Source organism: Numida meleagris, chromosome 2, assembly GCF_002078875.1.
Source record: "Numida meleagris isolate 19003 breed g44 Domestic line chromosome 2, NumMel1.0, whole genome shotgun sequence".
Classification (NCBI taxonomy): Eukaryota; Metazoa; Chordata; class Aves; order Galliformes; family Numididae; genus Numida; species Numida meleagris.
Window position 1 is genome coordinate 133,807,933 of NC_034410.1, and position 25,387 is coordinate 133,833,319.

At 38.3% G+C, this 25,387-nt stretch overlaps 1 protein-coding gene across 1 annotated transcript in view; it reads right to left on the reverse strand.

Annotated features, from left to right (window-relative positions):
* EIF3H (eukaryotic translation initiation factor 3 subunit H) overlaps positions 1-25,387 on the reverse strand; it is an 80,461-nt gene that overhangs the window by 50,001 nt on the left and 5,073 nt on the right. The window contains exon 2 of the mRNA XM_021387201.1: positions 9,304-9,460. Within this exon, the coding sequence (XP_021242876.1) occupies positions 9,304-9,460 (157 nt within the window). The remainder of the gene's footprint in view (positions 1-9,303; positions 9,461-25,387) is intronic.

Sequence of the window (25,387 nt, forward strand, 5' to 3'; positions counted from 1 at the left end):
AGTTTCTCTCCAGTATAAATGTTATATCTCAGAGCTTTTATGTCACGTAGATGATTTATTTATGTACACACACGCTGAAGAGAGCGTTCAAATCTGCTGCATTATTTCCACGTCAAGATATATTTTGTTCCAAGGAGAATTCCACTTGCAAAACCACGCACACACTGCACAGCAAATATATCTCTGTTAGGTACCTAATATGGCCAGGGAAACCATTTTGATTATTCTGTGCCCATTTACGCATTGTCCTACGAAACAATAAGAAAGAACATCAAGAAACTAGCAGTTAAAAAGTCTGAATGCACATCGGGAATCACTAAAATCCACACCAGCCAAGTCAGGAACAATATGACTGATGAATAGGCCGTATTATATTAGGATTGTTAGCAAGTATTAAAAAATTATCCCTCGCAGATGTCCCTTATGACCTAAATATATTGCACAAAAACATGCCTTTTTTTTCCCCTCTAAAAGCTTTAAGAAATCTTTTCATTTCTATTATTGAATAAAGCTCCACAGTGCCGCATGTTGGCTATAAATATCTGCATCGAGGATTTATCATACCAAACCTACAAAAAAAAAGTATGAATATTTTACTAGAGAATAAACATTCTATTTTAATGTGTATTTTTCTACTGCATTAATTTATGCTGAACCCAAGCATATAATTCAATAAAGGAAATCAAACTGTGTATTCAGCAAACAGTGAAACAAAAGGAGCTGCGTACTACAGAAACTTCTCAACCAATACCTCACAGACCAAAATAAAGCAAACTCCTTCTACTTAGATGGCTAAGAACAACCCTTTCTCCCATAAATATATTGGGTAGATAAGGCTGATGAGAAGTTAAAAACATTTAACCTGATATCAAGTACTGCCTGTGCAGGCGTGCACACCTAGATCATTCTCAGCACAGTTTTTAAGAAGTTTGTACTTCCCTAGTTTTGCCATTATTAAGATTCTATGCACCGGTTCTAAGTTCTACTGAGAATTTTTCTCCTTTCTATCAAAGACGAATATTTCTCTACAAAATCGTTTAAGTTTAGCGAGCTTTGTGAATTGATTGCTTATCCCTTCAACTCCGCTGCTTCAGTAGGTTTGCTGTTAGCAAAAATGGATTTCAACCACCTCTATTGCTTAAGTATTCAATTCAAGATTCAGTACTGAGCCCTGCACCAGCAACACGGCTCAGTCCATTAACAAAATAAATATAAACACTATACACTAAAATGGCATGACTTGGGTTTAATGCCTTTTATACCTTGACAACATACAAATTTCTTCTGGAATAGAAGAACACTACTTAATTTTTCCAGGTTATGCAGTTGTGAGAAAACCATAAAGCATTATTAAGCTAGAAACGAGAACAAATCATCCAGTGCCACTTCCTGCTCACTAAAACTTCCCCACTGATCTTTAAAAAGTTGTGATAATTGTGTTGCATTGTAAGACAAAAAGTATATTCCTCAGAATAATAAGGCTCATATAAGAAGCCGTTACTCTAACAGTCCCCCAACTGGAGGGATTCGTGTTGTTTCCATGCGCACAGCTCAGAGCTGCTCCCAGCCTTACCATTTGCAGCAACTGTCAGTTTATAAAAATCTGTTCCACGACCTACATGGACCTTTTGCAAGAAATTCGCTGTCTAATGGTTTTAATTTTTTAAGCTATGCCCAAGACAATACAGTTGTGTTCAACAGGAAGCATCAATAGCATTTTAGGTGATATTTTAAGAACATTAACACTGCTGTCTGGACACAGAACAGAAAATGTATCTTACAGGGAAGACAATATAAACAAAAAAGACTGATTTTTTAAAAATTTACCACTACTTATTATTTCAACCCATTCTTATCACTTTTACTCAGACGTACTGCTTTGAGTTGTTCAGCAGAGGTATCTCCATTCCCTGTATTTTGCCTCTTGGAATAAGACCCCAGCACGTGGAGTTTATGCAGTTCGCTGTACTTTCCTTCAGCTCCCTCAAGTTTATTGCAGCATTCTTCAGGGAAGGAAATGGCTAAATACTTGCATTAGCAGAAAAGGAAAGGGGAGGGGGAGAATGGAAACAAGTAAGAAGGTGTTAAAAGACCATTCTCTCTTTCTTTTGGTGCAGACACACCAGGAGAAGTGTTACCAAAAAAACAAACGAGCTGAGAGTCACAGCTAACTAAAGGCATGGGGGAACACAGGGACCACAAAAAAAAAAAAAAAAAATCAGTCTCTTAAGCAAGGACATGCTACAGACCACAACAAAACACACACAAAGCAGAGATAGCAATCCAAGCAGCCAAACAGAATGGAAATTTCCATTGCTGTAGCATGTTGTCCAGGACTGAAGACTCATAATAAAAGATGAAAAAGAAAGCTTTATTGCAATGGACACCACTGTCTTCACGTGGTCTGGGTTTCCTTCTGGAAGAAGCTCATCTGCCAGGCGCAGAGGCAGCCTAAAGCTACTTACTGCTCACCTAACTTTTGGGCACCCCAGAAGGCACCTACCTCAGTGTGACAGCTGAGCACAGGCCTGTCTACCAGGATGCCTATTGTATGTTACAGCAATTGCCTGAAGAAAATCCATTTTCTTAAAAAAAAAAAAAAAAGGGGGGGGGGGGGGGGGGGGGGGGCTTAATCCAGACTTCGACTGAATCGTGGTATAGAAAAACTCAAATGCTCAGCAAAAGACAGAGCACATCTGAAAAAAAGGCAGCACATTTCACCACTGCCATATGTTCACAGTAACATCTTTTCATAAATGAATCTATTAAAACTGTACTAAAACAGCTGAAAGGGACTCTGCATTCAGTACCAACTAGCACATTAGATACTGCTTACCGTAAGTTAGTGATAAAATATAAACAAGAGGCCATTTATATCCCTGTGATTTTAAGTGTGGAAGAACATACAGTATTTCCATATTAAGTTTGCATATTCCCAAAACAGAAGGAATAACACATTAGGTGAATTTGTAATAACCAAACAGCCTCAAGATTCTTTGTAACTCACCAAAAAGTAGCTTTGAAAATCCTTTCTGAGCACTCAGGAAAAATAACCTGTCATTTTTTTTTCATCCCCAATATGCATTAAGCTAAGACTTCATATTTCCAAATGACTATCATAAAATTCATAGACTACGATGTGAGAACAAAGAACACATTAAAATCTAAATACACTTTTTGTGTTCCTTCTTACTCTCCTCTGTACACTTCCAGTCAGAGTTGAGCCCGCTGCATTTGCAAGAAAAAACAAAATCAGAATGTTGCCTACAGTTTTTTAACCTAACCTGAAGAAAATAAAGAAATTGGGCTTTCGTATTACCAACTGCATAAAAAAAATAATGTGTTTCTGCAAGCGTTATAAAATAGGAAATATCCATCTAGCAAGCTGAACAATTGTATATCATGGTTATAAATGAAGAACAGAGAACACGAACCATGAAGTAAAACTCTTCTGGCTTCAGGTTCAGCACTTGCTTGCAGGGAGTACCTGCATTTCGGGGGCTTCTCGGTGCAGCGCAGCGCTGCTCAGCCAGCTGCGTGCAGCCCGCTACCTGCACAGCTGCTCCCTCAACTCAGAAGCCTCTCTCACCTCCGCTTTAGGACTATTAAATGAGCGTTCTGAAGTAGAATTGTCAGTAAATTTCAGCATAACTACAAGAGAAAGTTTATTAGATATGGTAATAACATCCACTGCATGGGTGGCTTATAGAAATCAAACAAGCGGACCAAATTACCGGAATCTCGGCAGACGTAAGTATTTCATCTTCAAAATTACTCAAAGAAAAATGTCACAAAGAACATTTTCTTCGAGTAAGATAAAAGACGTTACGGCATTCCTGTGTTTGATGCAAATTGCACCGACTCCTTTTGCAGCCAATCTTAACGGATGCGGATTTAAATACAATTTTAATACGTCTGTACTTAAAAGAGCACAAAGATTTCTCTGTTGTGATTCAAAGTGAGATGTTGAACAAAAGGATTTATCTACCCCTGCAAAGTGCTAATTCTACAGCAAAAAGGAATCCACTTGAAAATCCAGAAGTGCTAAAAACAAAGGTATTCACCACCAAGAAAAGGAACAGTGTACGCAGTAGTATATCTGCATTTTTTTAAAATCGATACAGCCCGCAGTATAAACCCACATCAGCGTCTCGGCACAAGCGCTGCCTCCCCCGTAAGCGACCCGCGTGGGGATTGGGAAAGGGAGAGGAGAGCCAGCAGCCGGCCACGGCAGCCCCGCGCTGGGGCAGCGCGTACGGAGCTCGGCGCGGCGGCACACGGACGGACGGACGGACCTCAGCGCGGGACCGGGCCCCCCGGCCCCGCTCTGCTCCTGGCCGCCGTGCGCGGGCTGACAGCGCCCCCTGGCGGCGCCCCGCGCGGGAGAGCAGCGCCTCGCCGCACGGCCGCCATCCCGCTGCGGGCGGACGGCAGCGCTCGGCCTGAGCGAGCCGCGGGGTACTGCCGAACCGTGCCGCGGAAGACAAGAAGAGTCTGTGCACTGTGATGCTGGGAAGTACAAACCCGAGCAACGCTGTTCTTTAAGGCCCTATGATGTCAAACACAGCAGATCACAGGCTTAGCTTCAAGAGATTTAACGTCCAGAACGACTCTTCCAACCCGAACAGAGAACATTCCCTTCGGTCTCACTGCAGTAGGCACCAATTCAGGAGCACGTGCCCAGTGCAATGCTTATCTTAAATTAACTTCTCTAAAAGCGCCCTCTTGGCCGCGTGAAACCCTTCGCTCCCACAGGATCGTGTCATTGCAGGCACGGTGCCGGCAGCCCTGCAGATCAGGCTCCGCAGTACCAACAAATGCTGCTGCCACTTGTTTAGCTAAAACCCTGCGGAACCGCCATGTGGGATATACGCGTTGCTCCACGTGCCACTGTATTTGAGGCTAAACTGCAGCCACACACACAGGACACGGTGCAAGGTTTTCACTAAAACGCTCACCGTGTTATTTTAGTTATTACTGACAGGACAACTAAACACAGCCCACGCACAATAGATACATGCGAACGTGAGAATCCTTATTTCTCTTCTGAAAACTGACAAAATTAACCTTCAAGCGAGGAAGTAAAATTCACACAAGTGAAGACATCACCTTTCCATCTGTAGTATTTCACAAGGAATTTGATGAAAACTCCATGTAGTTATAAGAAAATTATAACATTCTAGAACTTCTTTTTAATATATAATTACACAGTTGTCTCAGAGTTGTTACTGGCACAACTACCACAGCACTTCATCTATTATCTTTGAAAGTAAGGTAGTAAAAACATCTCAGGTTGAAATAAAACGTCTCAAAATTTATCATGAATTTCAAAATGTACATTACATCATTTTTCTCCTCTATGTTGTTCATTATGCAGCTTTTCTTCCTATTTAAAGGAAACGTATATTCCTTGCATGGAAAGCGAGAGTTAACTCTGAAGTGGGAAGAACAGAACAGAACATGTCCCTTACAGGCTTAATTTGTAGTCGAGAATAACACGTATTCTCTTCCTTAAATATTAATATGTCGTACCTTACATCCTTTTGTAAACCTTAACTAAAAGGAAAACTAAGCACAGCCAAAAGCTTTGAAGTGCCCTAAAGTGAAAGTAGTTCTCAGAAAACAAACCTCACAAAACAAAGACGTGCTTGGGTACTGCATCCTTTCACAAGGGTGTTTTCACCAAAAAGTCCTCAGAGCAGAAATCATTAGATTCAACTCCTGTTTAGAGAAAATCTGGAGGACACCACATGAAAGTATCTTCTTAAACTTAGAGATCTCTGTTTTGAGAAATCACTTCATACTTTTGACCATTTAAGCACACTGCGAATAAAGAAATAAAGTTATTTGAAAGTAAAAGCCTGAACAGGAGTCTAGAGAGCAGCCCTAAAATCAAAGGCTGCGCTGAGGCATATTTTGCTGAAGACTCAACAACATATACCAGCCCCGCAATTTTCCTCCATTAGTTCACACATCATCAACTAAACTTCACCTACAGCTTTCTAGCACAGATTGCTGGGCTGAAAGTCTCCCTGGAAAATATTGTGCTACAGCAGGCCGCTGTAGGTGTTTAAGACTTCCCTGACAGGAAAATCTTACGAAAAAATTATACTTTGTAAAAAGAATCTCAGGAAGATGACACTGCTAGAGAAACTTTCTAAGATGAAAAACACCTGTGGATTCACAAATGTTAGACAACCTTCCCAGATTTATAAGAATTACTTGAAGCTAAAAAAAAAAAGTCTTTACTATAGTTTCTAGAAATAGTCCAAACTACTCCAAAGAATCATCTTACACCAAAAAAACAAGCAGCATTTTTTTGTTTTGTTTTTAAATTGACAATTTTGTTTTCAAATGAATTATATAGAGGCAGATAGTCAAAATTTAGTATTAGTTCAGGTATTAGCAATAAGCAGCAATATGTCACCTTTAAAAAAAGCATATCTGAAGAAACGGTTGCTGCTAACAACAGTTAGAAATCCATCTTTATCCAACTGATTCTTAAACATCATTTAAGTACCTATTTCAAGTTTAAGTTAAGGGCATTTTCTTAGCACCCTCAAAAATGTGCTTTATATCAGATCCTCTCAGTTTTAAAAAGAAATCATTAGCTTTCATGTTTCTTGCCAAGTACTCAACAATTTGTTTGCTGAAATATCACCCTCCCATACATAAACTTCATTCTCTTAACAAGAATCACCTCAAGACCAAAAGGTAAATGAGTATTTTACATGTGACCCACTCCAAGAGCTCCTGCAAGATAATACAGAATAATCCATTTTTGGTGCATTCATCCTTTCATCCAGTTCTCACCATAGCAGATTAGGTGTTTGTGAACAGATAACTGCAGCACCATTGCTCCCTCCTCAGAAGGAGGTCAGCTGGGGTAATGTGGCCCCTCCAACCTATAGTAGTCCCTGCACTAACACACAACCACGTATGGCCAAAGTCAGACAGGAAATTGGCAAACCAAGGGTGGACTCCATGATCTCCAGAGGCCCCTTCCAACCTCTACAATTCTGTGATTCTGTGAAATGTGTTTTGCACGCCCAGAAACTTACACTGTCAATAGTAGTGTTTCTATCCCAGTGTCTTAGATAAAGGAAAAGAGAAAAATCCAAAGACACACTAAGAAAGCTGGAGGAAAAGACAATACAACATTATTCAGATCAAAGAGAACAAGGTTCAGTATCTTTCTGGGTGTTGGAAATACTGAAGTGCAGAGATACCTTTTCCTTCCCTCAGTATCTCTGGGTCTGAATTTGGGTAGACATACAAAACCAATTGTACTGATTTACACAAGTCTTGAGAGGAGGGAGGTGCTTGTTTGGTTTAGGTTTTAACTGTTGTGAATGTTAAGGTTCTAGCAGATAACAATAGATCTCTCTGCTTGAATATCTGCATCTAAAAGAAAACAGTCTTTTGAAAATCTGGCAGAATAGTTGCATAGGGAAGCACAGCTCCAGGGAGAACAAACAAGGCACGCTCACAAAACATCTTTGTTTTCCACATAGGCAAGACAGAAGACAGCTCTATTCTGAGGGCAAAAAAGAACCTAACACTCAGCTGGCTACCTCAAGAGCCATTTTGCTTTGGTTTTCACCTTCCTTAAAATCTACCACATGGGTCAAAGGGCTTAAGAGACCCAAATTAAAGGGAATGCAGAGTGAACAAGAGCAATGTGTGAGCAGTTTTGCCTGTTTAACTATTTTACCAAGAAGGCAGAGACCCTTTCCATGCATGGTTTAGCATGGGCAAGCTCCACTGATGTGGCAGCAAACTCCCTACTGCTGTACTGATACATGTGCCTTCTGGCCTACTGGAGTTTGTTCTTCCCTGTGTCTGTAACACTGGAACAGAAGGCTGGCATGCTAAAGGCATCCAGGTGAGGGAAGCTCCACAAGCATTGCCTTTGGCACCTTACTTAATACCAGGATCGGTGCCTGCTTGCTGAGAAGAGTAAAAGAAAAACTGACAAGAGTTTTTGCAATGAAGTTTCTTACAAGCAGGAACAGCTGAACCTTGCAATAAGATCACAGACTTACAGCTTCAATATGGTCGTCATAGTGAGATAAATCCACCTCAGAAACTAAGAATGTTATTTCACTGCTTGCTTGTCTGTTGGCTGCACAGAAAAAACTCAGCCTTCTTGCACAGCAAAAACTGAAGCATGGGCTCCAATTAAAAATTTAGCTTACTCTAATCCTTTGAAGACCAACAGAAGAAAAATAATATTTAAAACATCTCTTAGGCTTTAATAAAATATAGCTCTGACTCTGGCACCATATTACCGTAGGACAATTAACATTCCCTTGTTTCACTGTTCTTAAAATTGCAAATGGTATGATACCATAACAAAAGCAATAAACAGCTGAGAAACCTTACCAAGCTGCACAGTCTTAAAACAACCTCTGTTCTAAAGGCAGTTCAAGGTTCTTTTGTAGTAAGATGTTAATTTAATAATATCTAATCTTATTATAAGAAAAATGAGTTTATACTTAAACATTACTTAATCTTGCTCAAACTGAATTAGCAAAATTAGATAGAATCAAGCTTCCAACCACAACTCCTTTTGATTATACTGCCTCTTCAGTTACTCTTGAAGTCAAACTGTTCCTCTCTAAGACCTAGCAAAGCAGTTTTTCTACCAGCATCACCAGATATATACATACACACAGAACAAAGATTAGAACTGTAAACCTCTAAAATTTGTTTTACAAATTTTATATAATTCTGTGTCAACTATGTTATCTTATATTGACAACAACGAAAAAAAAACTGCTGGGCCAGCAAGGAAGCACCGAGACAGATGTAAACCACTGATGCTACTTCTAGCTCAGCTGGAAAGCAAAAATCATGCAGATTCCATGTTAACCAGTGGTTCTTAAACTTACAAAGCTTTGCCCTCCAGGCTTTTAGTAAGCACTTAACACATATAAAGAAATCCACAGGGAGGCAATCTACATGCTCGACTACATACATTGCATACACGTATATACAAATTTTAAGTCTTTTTGTAGAAATGGCTATATGAGTTATATACTGGAAACATATGTAATTGTCAGTGAGACAGTCTCACTCTAAAAATGTGTGTACATACATTACAGTATTTATCCCTGTAACTTCCCTTATGCTGCAGTCGGATATGCAAGATGGCATTTTAAGTAGGGCATTTATGCCTCAAGTCAATACAAAAACACTCTCTGATCACATAGAAGCTTCCAGTCGTGGTGAAAAAAAAATCCCTTTTTGCCCATATGGATGGTTTCTTACCACAAGTGTTGCAAAAACTGTAGCCATTACCTTCATCAAAGTCTGCATCGTCTTCTGTATGCTGAGGGAAGGGGAAACAATTCGTGATTTCAAGTCTGTCATCCACCACAAGACCCAGCAGCACTCCTTGGACCACCTCATTCCCCTGTCCTTCTTCTTGGTAATGTTTAATGATCTTTAACACGACCTGAAACACAAAGACAAGAAAATCATAAGATGCAATCATTTTTTCCTCCAACAATTTTAGAACTCCTAATATATAGTTTTATGTGCTGCATAAACTAGAGCTGCAAACCAAGTGAGCTACTGGTTAGAATACCAGCATCTTCAAGGCAAGTTAAACAACAGTCATTATTATATTATTGGGGAATTTAAAAGACCATTAAATGAACAGTCAAAATGCAGTTCTAAACTGTTCTTCCAAAACACCCTTATAAAATGAAATATTGATTTATGTTTTTTTTTATTTTTAAACTTTGTCTTCTTGCTCTAATTGTTATTAGCTCTCTCTTGAAAGAAACACTGCACAAGAAACACTACCAAAACACCTTGAGAATAATTATGGAGAAACCAGTAGGAAATTTTTTTTTTAAGGCAGAAGATGCATCAATTAAAATTCAGAAAATGTACTAACATTTAAAATTGCACATTATTGCAATTTTACTTCCAATAATAAAGCATTTGTATTTTGCGAACTGCAAGGAATAACGAATGCTTAAAAATAGAAGGAACTTGTACTCCTTTTATTATATTTCTCACTTCCTTTCCTAATTTTGAGTTCTACAATGAATGATTCTCATAAGGTGATAAAATAAAATGGAACAGTACAAACAACCATCACTCAAAAATAGTTACTTGTTAGAAATGCTACTTTACCAGAAATTTGCTACACAAATAAAATTTTGTTTCATATAAGAAATAGAACTTGAAAGGATACACTAACCACAAAAACAGACCTTAAAATCTGATCCTTGGTCCATCGCATGTGGATTTTATTTCACTAAATCCCAATCCATCCGAGCAAAATGCACCAGAAAATGCCTGACAATGTGTTGTCACACTACCACTACAACATATTCACTGGTAAATCCCCTAGTATAATGGATTTCAGCTCAACCACTTGAGGGTTGTTTAAGCTTGTATTTAAATATCAGGAACATAGATCTTTTCCTAGCTTGTCCCTATATATGTGTCCATAACTTCCTCCTTGGTTGGTTAGCATAACTATGTCACAACTTTAAAAACACTCTTAATGAATTAAAGAGTTGCAGTATAGATTAAATGGAAGAAAAATGTGATTTGAAAAAGAAAATTATAAATAGATTTCCTTCATGGAAGCAAAGGAGAATTTTGCAGCACTTGAAAGAAGCACAGCAAACAAGACCTAGACCATATTAATCCACCAAATATCTTCTATCACACAGACCACGTATAAATAATATTCAGCTTGCATTTTGTTAAATGTAACATCTACTATATATTTGCCAGGAACTCGGTCTTTCACTCAAGAAATTCATAAAAAAAAAAATCCAGGACTGGACTGATTACAACGTACCACACTCTCTATTTACTGCATAACTATTCTCAGTACACAACCATGTAAGCTTCATTTTTTCAGCATTTTTCTCCTCATTTGCTCTTGAGATTTCTGTGTGTATTGACTGTCCCCGTTACGATGATTCCCATTTTCCCACTGATTCCAATCCAAAAGCATTTGTGATATTATGTCAGCTTTATTACAGCATTTCTAATAGTATTTGCTCACAGAAAACAGCAGCAAACAAAAAGAGCACTGGCTGTCTCAGACTATCAATATTTTTCAGGAAGATAAAACCAGGTATTCAAATGCTAGTCAACTACTTCAATACACAATAAAGTTGTTACCAAAGTCAGCAATTTTCTATCTCCAACCTGAAGATCACAGCAGCTATTATCCAGGGAGATACAGACCCCAATTTAGGCTCATCCACAAGATTGTTTTCTAAAGGAGTCTGAGAAAAGTAGCGAAAAAGTAGCTCATGAACTCGCTTCTCTGAATTTCACACCCATTAACAAGCTGCAGAAGTTACAGTTTACGACTGCACTGGAAAATACATTAGGTACTGAAATAATTTATGAAACGATAAATGAAGAAGTCTGAGAAATGTACCTGATGACATGTCAACCCTGTTTTCATTTTGTTCTTTGTTCTGGAGAGTAACGCACAAGTCTCTAGTGAAGCAGGCTCTTCAACTAGGACTGAAAAGCTTGCCAACAAAATACCGTATGACCAATACAGAAACATGCACTGACATTTTTATTTCAGTACTAAGAACAGACCTTCAAATGCAAAGTTCACTCGTCGAAATACATTCAGAACCATCACTGCTATGCCACTGCAACGTGAAATTACAGGTAACCAAAAAACATTTCAGCTCTTATCATCGTTTAAGTAATGCAGTTACAGCGTATGACTCGCCAACCGTTAAAGGCTGCCTACCTACTTGAGTACAAAATGCATTCAGTAACGTGACTTACTATAAAAACACCTAATTAAAGTTTGTTTTTTAAAGATTTTAAATTCTGGTACCTCTGCACACACAAATCAGTGCATAGCTTAATATTTCATACATACAAAAGGTATTTACTAAGATAATACAAGGTCTCTAGAAGAGGGTGGGTATACAAATAGCTACTAACAACTTCAAAATTACCCCAGCATTGCAAAGTTAGTCTTCAAAAATTCCAAAGCAATTCAATCACTTGGAGTAGCCACTTGCCAGATTTTAATGGCCATTAATCCCTAATTAATAAAAAAAAGCTTTCTGTTCAGCAGAGCTTCTAATCTTCAAAGTACTGCTCAACCATTAAAAATGAAGTCATACTTCAGAAAAAAATACATTCTGAAACCATTAAAAATGCTCAAAGATACATATTTTAGCTCTATGAGCAATTTTAACTGGACATAATACAATAGCACAGCTGTTTATTTCAAAAGTTTGTATTTTAATACAGCAAAACCTTTAACATGAACTGTCAACCCCAATAGTGGGGATCCTGGAAACATTCAGTTGTAATGACATGAATATGTTAAGATACACATGTTTGTATTTCTCTGAAGAGAGAAAACACCAAATCAAAGCACTGAAAGTTCATACATGGTTCTGTTCCAGAGAGCTGAAAGCGCCCATATTGAAAACAGATTTCCAGTACCTGTGCTGAGTTCCGTCTTAGAGATACAAAACAAAACGAAACAGAGTTTCTCGTAGCCCGCTAAATACTCAACGAAACAAGCCCATTTACGTTCTTAAATCATGTATTTAAACCTTTCTGAATGCTTAACAGTGTTTCCCACCATGAAAGCTTTATTAGCACAACCACCAGCACCAGTAGCCAGGATCTGGGGAGAGAGTGTAAATAGCGATGTAATTGAGCTGTTTTCAAATACATCATAACTGACATGGGCATCAAATACAGATGGCGCCATGACAGCCACATCCTCTCACTAAATAACACTAGGAAAAACAGTGATCAATATTTAGCTTGGCAAAAGTCTTGAAAGCTTTTACTGGTAATAGTGGCTGACACATTTTGAGTGCGTGTTATCACAGTTCTGGAACCTTTCCCATAGCAATTCTTAAACCTCGAACCACGAACCTTTACATTTAACAGTACAACAGGAATGGCAATTTGATTTAAACTCCTAGCATGGAAAAAGTTCAAGAGAGAAGAACTGCCAGTGTACTTCTATAAATGGATAGGTCCGAACTAACAAAACTAGCAATTCACGCAACTGCACTGTCCTAAACCCAAAGATGTTTGTGAAGTTTGATGAAGTTAAAATGTAGATATCCTCTTAACACATGTTAAAAGCATATTTAACACCTCTCGAGAAAGCGTTATTTAATCTGTTTGATATTTTCCAAATGGAGACATACTGAGTTGTATACACCCCTAGCCTCCATGGCAGTCTGCTTTCTCTGTACACACACCAAAAAGCAAATCTACAATTCATGCTAGGCTAACATCAATTGGTTACTCAGATATCAAACTTAATTAAACAGGTAAGCATGGAATGGCTTTGCCTTCAACAAAGACCTGGGGAGTGGGAGAAGAGAGAAAACTACAGCAAGATACAGTGAAATGTGGGCAATGTTAACATTTCTTAATAGCTCCAGACGATGTTTTTACTGAGGACAGACAAGTACGTATCCTACACTTACAAAATACAAGTTCTGGAAGCTGATCAAGCAAAAGTTGCCTTGAGCTGATTTATCTCCTGGCTGTAGCACCACCAGATAAGACAGTAACAAAGTATCTCAGCTTTCCTGCCTGAAGAAAAGAAACTCTGAAGAAATCAAAGGTATCACTGTAAGAAAACATACCTAATACAAGTAATGCTCCCCTCTGGATGGTTACAGCGACAGATGTTTACATACATACACAGAACTTTATGTTAATCAGCGCAGTGCATAGCTTCAAACTAAAAGAGGGTAGATTTGGATTGGATATAAGGAAGAAATTTCCTATGATAAGGGTGGGGAGGCACTGGAACAGGTTGGCAGAGGTGGTGGAGATATTCAAAGTCAGGTTGGATGGGGCTCCGAGCACCATGATCTAGCACTAGGCATCCATGTTTATTGTAAGGGAGTTGGACTAGACGACCTTTAAGGGTTCCTTCCAATTTCAAATGGTTCTATGACTCTGTATCCTAACCTTTTTGTTGCTGCATATGATGCTTCACAACAGAAGACTGCCACTAAGAAGTAGTGCCATGAAGTGAACTGAAGCTGAGGTGAAACTAGATTTTCCACATCATAACCTTGAGAAATAAGTAAATTTGTATTAACAACAAAACCTTGAATACACTTAAATGCATATTCTAGACCATTTGTAGATTTTTGTTTGTTTTCCTTCGTTTTCTTATTCAATAGCATACATTTTTTCACCCTCTCTGATGACATGAGAAGTACTTAAAGTGAAACCTGCTCCCCATCTCCAGCTTGCTTTTGGAGTAAAGGCTCTTACAATCATTAGACCAATTTTAACCCAGGATAAGTTAAAAAAAAAAAAAAAAAAAAAGCACTTTCCCTTACAATCTTTGACATCCTCCAGTAATTGCTTTGATAAATATCTCAGATTCTCACAATGTCTGTGGCAAAATACACACACACCTGATCTGAACAGACTGTACAAAATCTAAGGCCAAATAGACAAGATCTGGTAGATTTGAAAAGCAAGGTAGCTGAGGAAAAAAAAACAAACTTTATTCCTGAACTTGTTGATAAGTAACAAGTTCAGCCCACACCGTTACGTACAGCAAGTCAAACTGCCATCCTTCCAATTGAAGGACTCAAAAAGCCCACATTTTACCCTTATCTTGACTGACTAAAGCCTTAATACCAACTTTTAGAAAGCCTTTGAAAATGCAGTTCTTGGAATAGTAAACTTGCATTTTATGTCACTCAACAGCTAATAAATACCAGATGTTAAACTCTTATTTCTGAACTTGACAAATTTGGTGCTTCAAAACATAATTCCATAGGAAGCATAGCAAAATGCCACATGCCATTTTATACCAATTCAATCAGGTGTGAATAACAAAATCTCTTTTGATGCAAGACTAGAAGTTTCCAGAAGTTGAGCTGGAATACAACTACTACAAGCAATGCACCTTATCAGAGGTGGTCCTCATATAGTGGATACTGCATCTATTTTCAGGCAAAATTACAAATCACAGGATTTGGTAGGTTTTGTCTTAGACTAGTCCTCAGTACAAAATCATCTGATAAATTAATTTTAATAGAATGGAAAAATACTAGATTTTGAACTGTAATTTTAAATATATATATACACACACTAAGTGTTCCTGTACTATTTGAATACTTCTGGGAACTGGAAGTGTCTGAAACTTATCCAAAATTTTTTATTCCTTGGCTGAGTTATTACATCAGCTGGCACTGTAGTGTTTAGCTTGGAGAAGAAAAGGCTCCAGGGAGACCTCATTGTGGCCTTCCAATATTTAAAGGGAGCATATAAACAAGAGGGGGTACGACTGTTCACATGGGTTGATAGTGACAGGACAAGGGTGAATGGTTTTAAACTAAGACAGAGGAGGTTTAGGTTAGATATTAGGAGGAAGTTTTTCACAGAGGGGGTGGTGACACACTGGAACAGGTTGCTCAAGGAGGTTGTGGATGCCTCATTTCTGGAGGCATTCAAGACCAGGCTGGACGTATGTCTGGGCAGTCTGGTCTAGTGGTTGGCAACCCTGTACACAGCAGAGGGGTTGAAACTAGATGATCGTTATGGTCCTTTTCAACCCAGGCCATTCTATGATTCTATGAACTCAAAGTTGGTGACAGGTCAAGAACATTTTATTACTCCTTCCTTAACATTAACTGGTTATGTAAACTCTTTGGGCTACGGTTACAAATATTACCTTACTGTAATGGTTTCACCTGAGATAGTGTTAATAGAATACCAATGTCTGGTTATTGCCCAGTGATAAGTGCACACCTGAGGCACAGCCAGGCTACTTGGTGGAAGAGCTGCTGCCATTATGGTGCAGCAGCAGAGAATGGACAGAGCCAGGACAGGTGGCCTGAACTAGGCCAGTGGTTATTCTGTACCATATGCAGAAGGCCATAAAGCTGTGCAGAGCTGGCATGGGGAAGGCCACTGCCCTAGGGGTTGCAGGACATCAGTGAGCAGGATGTTGCATTGTTAGGAGGCCATCAGTTTGTGAGCAGCTGTATTGTTATCTGAGTGTCAGCCAGTAGGCAGTACAATGCAAGTAGCTGCATTGTGGATATACTTTGTTTTCATCATATTTTTTTCCTATTTCCCTTTTTTGTCTTAATAAACAGTCCATCTCAATCCACAAGTTCAACTTTGTTTCCAATTCTCTTATTCATTCCACTGGAGCAGGCGAGTGAGCAAACAGCTGTATGGTGCTGATCTGCCTGCCAGGTTAAACTAGAGAACTTACCTACCCTAAAGCTCAGTGTAGAAAAGGTAGACATTCTGTTCTTTTTTTTCCACTTTCCGTAAACTGTGAAGAGTCCATGCCACAGATAACATACATCTCAAACCAAATGCAAAGGTTAAATTACCACCAGGCAATGCCCCAAATAAAGTACTTTAATAAGCATCCACTCTCTCACAGTTGTTTTATTATTTCTCCTTTTAGCAGGAAGTCATTTCCAACTGCCGCAATTCAGGAGCTCTAGAATTTCCCAGCAAGCAATACAGAAACCCACTCAAACAAAAACAGGGCCTTTCAGCAGGCACAGCCTGCTTGAACCTTCAAGCCCCCACAGTCTTCTGAGGGCAGTGGTCATTTACACAGTGCAAGTCCTGGCTCGCTACAGACACTAACGTGTGAATCGACACAAAGGTATTCAATGAAAGCACACACAACCTCTCATCAATTTTTTGTTCATTTTATTACTGCAACACCACAAAAACTGTAGGGATCTGAGGATATAAAGCCTACAAAATAAGAAGTACTCCAAATTAGAGAAATAACTGTTTTTACATAAAACATGGAATAAATTGTTAATATCTAGAAAGAATTCTGGCAAATAGATTAAAGATGAAATGAAAAGGTGCTACTGACAAATAGGCAGGTGGAATTTAGCTTGATGAACTGAAACAGTACAGGCACAAAAGCCTGTTTCTGTACAAAAACAATACAAGAAGGGGAGACCTCTGGGTTTTGGTTAGAGGCTCAGTGGTTTCTTATGGACTGTAGTTTTGTCAACTCTGTCAGGAACTTATGCTTATCAGCTAACGTCTTGTAGGTGATCTGTTTAAGTCATTCATTTACTTGTGTCCAAGTGAGCTGCTTGTTTTTGCAAAGGAAAGAAGTTAAACACAAACTGCAGCACACCAAATGAGGTCATTAAACAGCTGAGAAAAGTTCATTAAAAACACAGAAACACATCAAAGGTTACATCAAGGCATCTTTTAATGATTAGATCTGTCTCTTCCAGATTTTTGTCCCACCACATTTTAATTTAGCTTTTTAGACTACACAACGATTCAGGCTAACCACCACCTCCATGACTGCACACAAGCCATCAGCATAAATATTGTCTCGATATAAGTAAAAATGCACTATTACATTTGTGCATTCAAACTCTCCATTGCCCTGGTCACAGACTGGTATAACAAATTTCTCTGCAATGCAAAGTTTCATAACAAATTTCACAGTACATGGATTTGTGTTAATTTCCATGGAAACCACCAGGGCCACAGGCACCGCAGAACAACTTTCTTGTAGAAACATTTCTGTAACACAGCCCCAGGATTTCAATCCCGCGAGCAGCAGGGCATTAGATGCTATTACCACGCTGTTAGGAGGCAGTGATAGGGCTGTAATAAAATAAACGTCCAAAATCCTGCTAGTTACAAGTGGGACAGACCATTTCACTAGTACTACCTCATGCATTATTTCTCCTATTTCACAGTACTCCCATCTTTTGAAAACTGAAAACTTAGTATTTTAGACAGTTTTTCTAAATTGCCAACACAATTTATACTTGTTATTTTTAATGACTTCAATACATAACTGTCATTTTAAGAGCGAGATCTGATGAACGCAGCCCTTTACAGCACATTAGAAGCAGTGAAGGCAGGCACAGTTTCTCAACACTTTCCACCTGATACACCGGAGCCTTAAGCATATATGTCAAAATACAGTCAATATGTATAATTTGTGTACAAGTAAATCACCATTGTTGAAATATTTAGAGAGCTTATTTAGCTAGCAGTGTATTTGCAAGCAGGTTTACTCTTTAGCATCAACTTCCAGTACTTTCCTATTGATTTAAAGATGACAGACAAAGACGGCAGTAGACAATTTCATTAAACAGGCTATCCTTCAACCAGATTGTACCAAACTGCAATCATTTCAAAGCTGAAGAAAAACTGCAAGATAGTCACTCCTATCTATTTGGCCTTCAAAAATTAGTAGCTTGATTGGAAGAGGGCATGCTATGTTTTTCACCGACTGCTGATCTTTTGTCAAGACCGTAACCTACACAACATAATGGCAATGCCTGTACTGTAAAAGTGCATGTCTAAAAAAAGTCACTATTTCCAGGTGTGCTCAGCAGACGCTTTAAGTAGCCGGTTAAATCTCTACTGGATCTGACTTCCATGTCATGGTGCCAGTTTATAAACATTTGCAAAATGCATTTTCCACGTTCAAGCACTTACCCAAGCATCTGCCAGAAAGGGCACATGCTAAAGGGCTGAGATGGAGAAAGATCATCCTAGTAATAGGTAATGCAATCCTGAGAACAGAGACTGACTTATTTTCAAGTTTTCATACTTTAAAATCAAAAAAATGTAGGAAAAAAATACGCCAAGAAAGTGAGCTATTGTTGGATATCTTCAGCTTCTCCACCATTCAATTAAAGACTTGCTTTTTGTACCACCACAAGGGCACATGAAAACCACTTCCAAACAAGCTCCATTTCTAATAATAGCTATTGTAACAGTAAGATTAAAAATAATCATTCTAATTTTATCACCAAGAAGCCCAGTGGATAAGGTAGCACAGCTTTCAGATTATTCCCTAACATTTACTCTGGGTCATCTTAGCAGTTTTACAAACTTGAAAACAGTTCATTTCCGGCACTGGTAATAAGGTAATGATAAAAAATAATTGAGTCTTAAGTGCCCTATGTTAATGAAGGAAGCTGCTTATTGTCCTCAGATCAGCATATATATATATATAAAAACAACTGACAAAAAGCAACTTGCGCCCTCCTGAACACCAGGAGGGCACAACACTTGCTGAACATGGACAGCTCTGTCTAGTGTATCATACAAACAGAATTCAACAGAACAGGAAGGATGTACAACAAATGGATGGCCAAACCAGAATGCAATATTTAAGCAAAACAAATGCAGGGACTGACAAGCCCTATACGCTCAAAGCAACGTCCCAGCATTCCTTTTCCACTAAAGGATCAAAATTTTATAACAGAGACATAGCCTCTCAGTGCATACACGCAGTAAAATTCAAGCGCATTTTCAAACTTCCAGTAAACAAATAAGTGTCACTTTATTAACCTGAAAATTAAGTAAACCCATAAAAATGAATGAATTGCTTATCTGAAATAAGCATCCACGCAGAAGTAATTCAGGAATACTCCCACACTTATTCCTAAATAATCTTGCATATGGATGCTAAAAAAGATATTATCCAAGTTAAATAACTTCTAATTCTTTGTTTTGAATTTCAGATAACTGAATAATCCTACAAAATACTAACAAGAATTACTTACTAGATTTACTATACAAGCATGACATTTTCCAAATGCATATTAAAGTATTTTACTTCCCAGTGATACCAAGAAACATGCAGTTAACAATCTAACTGCTAAGCACTGTTATCAAAGCAGATGACATCTCTGCAATCTTAACATTACCTGAAGATCTGGAGTAAGAAACAAAAACAAAACATGCTCTAAACTGTACCATCAAGAATGCATTTTTAGGACACGTAAACAAGGAAAAACAATAAGAAATCATATCCAAAAAACATCTGTGGCAAAGAAAGATTAATAGAAAAGGTGAAAGCAACAATAAGTTGAAAACACATTGACTTTTTCCAAAGACTAGAAAAAAGACAAGATGACCTCTTCCAAGAGCTCTCATAAGGGTAAAAGATAAAGTCCTATGACATAGTAGAGCATAAAACCTGTCTGTTGTTTTTCTGCCAATGGCCTGCTATATTTTGTGCACTCCTCTGAACTATACCACACCGCATGAGAACTACAAAGTTTGTTGTTTTTTTTAATATACAATAACATGAAAGCAGAGGAGTATATTTAATAATGTTTTCAGTGTGCACAAGGACAATGTTTTATCTCAGCAACAAACCCAACAACTGTAATCTCTCCAGTCTTAAGTATCTCAGTCAAAATCATCACCTAAAACAAGACAAAGGCGATGCTTACCATCTCCTTTGTTTCTGATGCAACATTTTGATCATTAAGATGTAGTAAATTATTAGGAAGATATTTGGTGGAAATACTCTCCTTAATATTAAAACAGCAAAAATAAGTACTAAAAGAGCACAACACAATGTTTTCATCTGCTATGCATACATACGTACAAGGCAAGAGACAAGTTTGATATACATATAACAGGAAAATAAAATAACAAGGACTTGAACTGTTAATGACAGTAGTGTAGAAAGCAACATATTATTTCTCCATGCACACAGGAAAGAAAAGGCTGCTTTGAAATACTGTTTTCCCCTTCAACTCTTGAAGTCTAACACTGTTCAACACATTTAAACCACCTCCACATTTAGATTAACTCCTTTTGTCAGCACACTGGTTTTGCAGTATGAAGTGATACCAGATGTTTTAGCTTTAAATTCCTCACTAGAGTATACTTACCATGACATTTAGTAGATGCTGAGTGCACAAGTGCACTCTTACAAATCATTTAAAGTTTGTGCTCTGTTAACATGTATACCTGTTATCCATTCAGACAAAACACTGAAACTTTAATCCTCGGACCACCACAATGTAGTTACTATGTCCATTTTAGATTAAGAACTCTCACAGGGAGTAGTGTTTATATTTAAGAATGAAATCAATAGCAAGAACAAGAGTTTAGAACAAAAAAAAAATCTCCTCCTTGCTAGAAGAAATCACTCACAAAGGACTGAAGGAACACGAGGTTAGGAAAACAACTAAATCAATAAATAAATAAAACAGCAAACCAATCTTTTGTTTGCTTTAAATAGGAATGTGACAATGTAAAAAGAGGGACAAAGAACATAGATAGTATTCTTGGCACACTCCATTCAACTCTTTACCACTTTGATTTATAAAACCGTGACTCTGGTAACAGACAAAGCTAACTGTTGTGGTTTCACACCAGTAGGCAGCCAAGCACCACACAGCCACTCTCTCATTTCCCCCTCCCCCTCCTCAGCAGGATGGGGAGAAAATACAATGAAAAACTCATGGGCTGAGAAAGCGACAGGGAGATCACTCACCAATTACTGTCACGGGCAAAGGAAACTCACCATAAGTGTGATCAATTTGATTTACTGCCAGTTACTAACAGACTAAAGCAAAACTAAAAGTCAACTAAAACCACCTTCCTCTCCTATCCAACCCCTTCTACCTCTTCTCCCATGATAGTGCTGGGGAACAGGAAATGCAAGCTGCAGTCTCTGCCATTCCTTCATGGTCGTTTTCAACTTATGTGAACATACACACCTTCATGGTGTGTTTTCAACTTATTGTTGCTGTCATCTTTTCTATTACTCTGCTAGATGGAGGAGGAAGAGGAGAGAAAAGGAGCTCTTGCCAGCCAAAGCTATGAGAAGCCTCCAAATTTCACTGGCACTTCACTTAGCCCAACAAAAATTAAAGATATACTGCAATAAGGTTCTTCACCTTTCAATTTGGAACCCACACCAATACTTTCACTTCTGAATAAAAGCACAGATTGTATGGCAGAAGATTCCCTCTGTGTTATATTCACGCAACCCATTGTACCTCAAGATAAACAGCTTATATACACACACATATATACATATCACACAAATAATACAGAATGCTTGCATCTTTTCTACCATTCTGGTAGCCACTAAGACATCCAGATAGTATTCAGTTCATACACTAACTCTCAGTCTCAACTTAATTTGATCTAAACTTTCTGGGAAACAGGTCAAGGAAAAGTCAAATAGACTACAATTCAATTCTAAATGCCATTCGGGCTCCTTTGGAGGACACACAAAAGAAAACACGGCCTGCAAGACACACTATCCTAAAACCCCATTCTGTGTAAGGTCAAGAAGCTGTACAGAGAACAGCAGGCAGAGCACACAGCCTGGGCATTTTTGCAAAGTTTAGAAGAGGGGTAAGGTGAAGCGAAGAAAGCACAAGTACTGCTAAAGCATAATCTTCACAACATAAGAAAACGTCAATGATTTTTAAGCCAATTCAACACAGGCTTTGCTTATTACCAATTTTAAATGAAGCATACTCAAACACTACAGAAGTGTATCGCTTTCCTTCTGAGCATGTTGGAAGCTCTCATTAAAAAGTGCTTAAAAAAACATTTACAAAATGAGTCTCAGAAACTGATTTTCTGTAAGTGTTGTCTTGTGTTTTCATTTACTGCAATCAGATTAATTGCCATAAAGAACCCCTTACCCAAGAAGCTAACTAGGCCTTCCCTGTCAACAGTTTGGAATACAACCCTATTCACCATATGATTTCAGAGCAAAAATGGCAGCCAATAAGGAAACAAGAAACAAGCAAATACCATGACTATGAGTGGAGTAACTATGGAAAGATAGCTCTATAATTTGAGATTTTAATTTGTTTTAAGAAAGTCTAACAAGCTTAAGTAGATTAGAAAATAAAACAAACAAAAACACTTTTTATACTACACATGAGAGCACAAACCATTAGGCATACTACATCATCTCCAAATCAATGATAATGTAGCAAAGTTTAAAGTAATAGCCTTGGAATGAACCTGTCAAATCTGACACAAGAAATATCAACACTACAGCCACACTAGTGTGAATGCAGAGGAAGCTTACAAATACATGAAGAAGTTGGTTAGAAGTTATGTTTCAGACAATCTATGCTTTTTGTTTTGTGGTTTGTTTTTTTTTTTTTTTAATAAATAGACAAGAATATCTTAAGGTTGAATTCTATACATAGTTTAAAAAGCATGCCTAAATAAATATTTAGATAACTAAGTAGCTGGAAAATCATCTTGAGTACTAGCTGAGTTAATATACAAGTGGCCCTGTCATAGAATCACAGAATCATAGAATTAGCTAGGTTAGAAAAGACCTACAAGATCATCCAGTCCAACCATCCACCTACCACCAATAACCCCACTAAACTACGTCTCTCAACACTATATCTAAATGTTTCTTGAACACCTCCAGCGACGGTGATCCACCACCTCCCTGGGCAGCCAATTCCAGCGCCTGACCACTCTTTCAGAAAAGTAGTATTTCCTAATGTCCAGCCTCAATCTCCCCTGGCGCAACTTGAAGCCATTCCCCCTCTCTCCTGTCACTAGTTACAAGAGAGAAGAGGCCGACCCCCAGCTCACTACATCCTCCCTTCAGGTAGTTATAGAGAGCGATGAGGTCTCCCCTGAGCCTCCTCTTCTCCAGACTGAACAATCCCAGCTCCCTCAGCCGCTCCTCATAAGGCCTGTGCTCCAGACTCCTCACCAGCTTCGTTGCCCTCCTCTGAACACGCTTCAGGGCCTCAATGTCTTTTTTGCAGTGAGGGGCCCTGTCCTTCATGTTGATGTTTGATAGCCTAAAAATTCAGGCATGCCTTGCCTGCTGCTATCCATAAAGGCTTCTTCTGAAGCAATAAGCCTAAGTGTAAAGAGTATTTATACACAGTGTTTTATTAAAAAAAAAAAAAGAAATACGTCCTTTACTGAAAAAAAAAAAACCAGCAACATATTAATGCATTATCCTGTTGTTATGGCTCTAGTTACACTGCTATTGCATAGCTGTATATGAGAAAGCTTTATTGTCTAGTCAACACTATTTTCCAAAAGGATTTCTGAATGTAGTTTTGGAATGCATCCATAATATGTTCAGTAGGTTAGCAGAAAACTTTAGGAGCTATATTGGTGTTTAAGGACTCAGTTGGACAAGAAATTTTTCTTCAGCAAAAGGAAACGATCTTCGCTGTTACTTGTTTTACTTTTACTCCAGGACATCCTCATGCAAAAGGTATGCAAAGAATGAAACAGTTTCCCAACACCACCACCGTGGTGACTACTCAAAAGGTAAATGTAATTAACAAAAAAAAAAAAAAAAAACCAACCACCACCATAGCTGCTTCAGCATTCAGCACACTTTCCTTGCTAAAAGATCCCCGCTGCCCAACACACAGCTGTTACTTTCCCAGGAGAAAGTTTCCACATACCCGTTATCTGCATACTAGTGGTCAGGCATAACCCACAGTCCACCACACAGAATAACTACATTTTTGAACATTTGTTTAATTTCTACATTTCATCAGCTTTCATGCTTAACTAGCAAAAAACATTACTCATCTTGCCTGACCTTATGTCTGTGAGTGGGACACTGGTTCATCTCTGCTTTTACAGATCAGCATCTTGCCTGACATTACTATTGAAATTGTGAGACACGCAGAAATATGCAGAAGATGCTCTTGGTGCAATCTTAGTAAACTTCTACTCTTGTTCTACTAAAAAGAGCATTCTAGAAGTCTCCTAAGTTAAATAGAAATTCAGAATTTCTTAGAGCTATACCACTTCCTGGAAAATTTAGAAACCGAACAATCTTCATGCTGCTTCCTTTCTTCATAGGATGCCCATGAGTTTTGTTTTTATAAGCTTCCCCAAGAGCTCAAGTTTGCAAGATGAGGCTACAAAGCAATGAGAAAACAACACACACGAAGAGTCACCCAGCACCTTATAGCCACCCACCAGCCACTTGCAGTAAAGCAGCGTTACATTATTACTTAGGCTCGGTATACAACTACTCCACCGAAAAGAACAGTTACAGGGCAAAAGCTGAAAAGTTACTACAAACTTGAAAGAAGGTTACATTGTGAGCTTCTATTGCAATGATACATCCTACTGGAACTGAAGACTTTTTAAACAAGCTCCTTTCATCCGCTCTTACCTCACTGCCACTACTTTCCTACTGCTCTCTTTACCACGTTTATTCACTTTGCTGTGTGACATACAGCACCCAGGCACTACAGAGCAAACAGCCTGCATTCCTATGTAAATTCCATATGTAAAAGAGGCCAAACAAAAAAGGCAAAAACAGAACAGTCATTCTGAAAAAGACTGCCACTTTCAGAGATAGTAATAAATTGCTAGTAAATGCAGCTCACCAGAAGGGTACATTTCATTGTCTTTTATGACGGTATGCAAGAACACAAAGTATCTTTATCATTAATCTAAAAAGCACAAAAATAATGAAGTATTTCCTTGTCAACTTCTCTTTTTTCAAATATTCACAAAAAGAAAACAACAGCATTCCAAAGAAAACAGCAATATTCCACAAGCGTACTTATATCTGAAATCCTGAACAACATATCAATGTTTCATGGTATTCTCATAATGC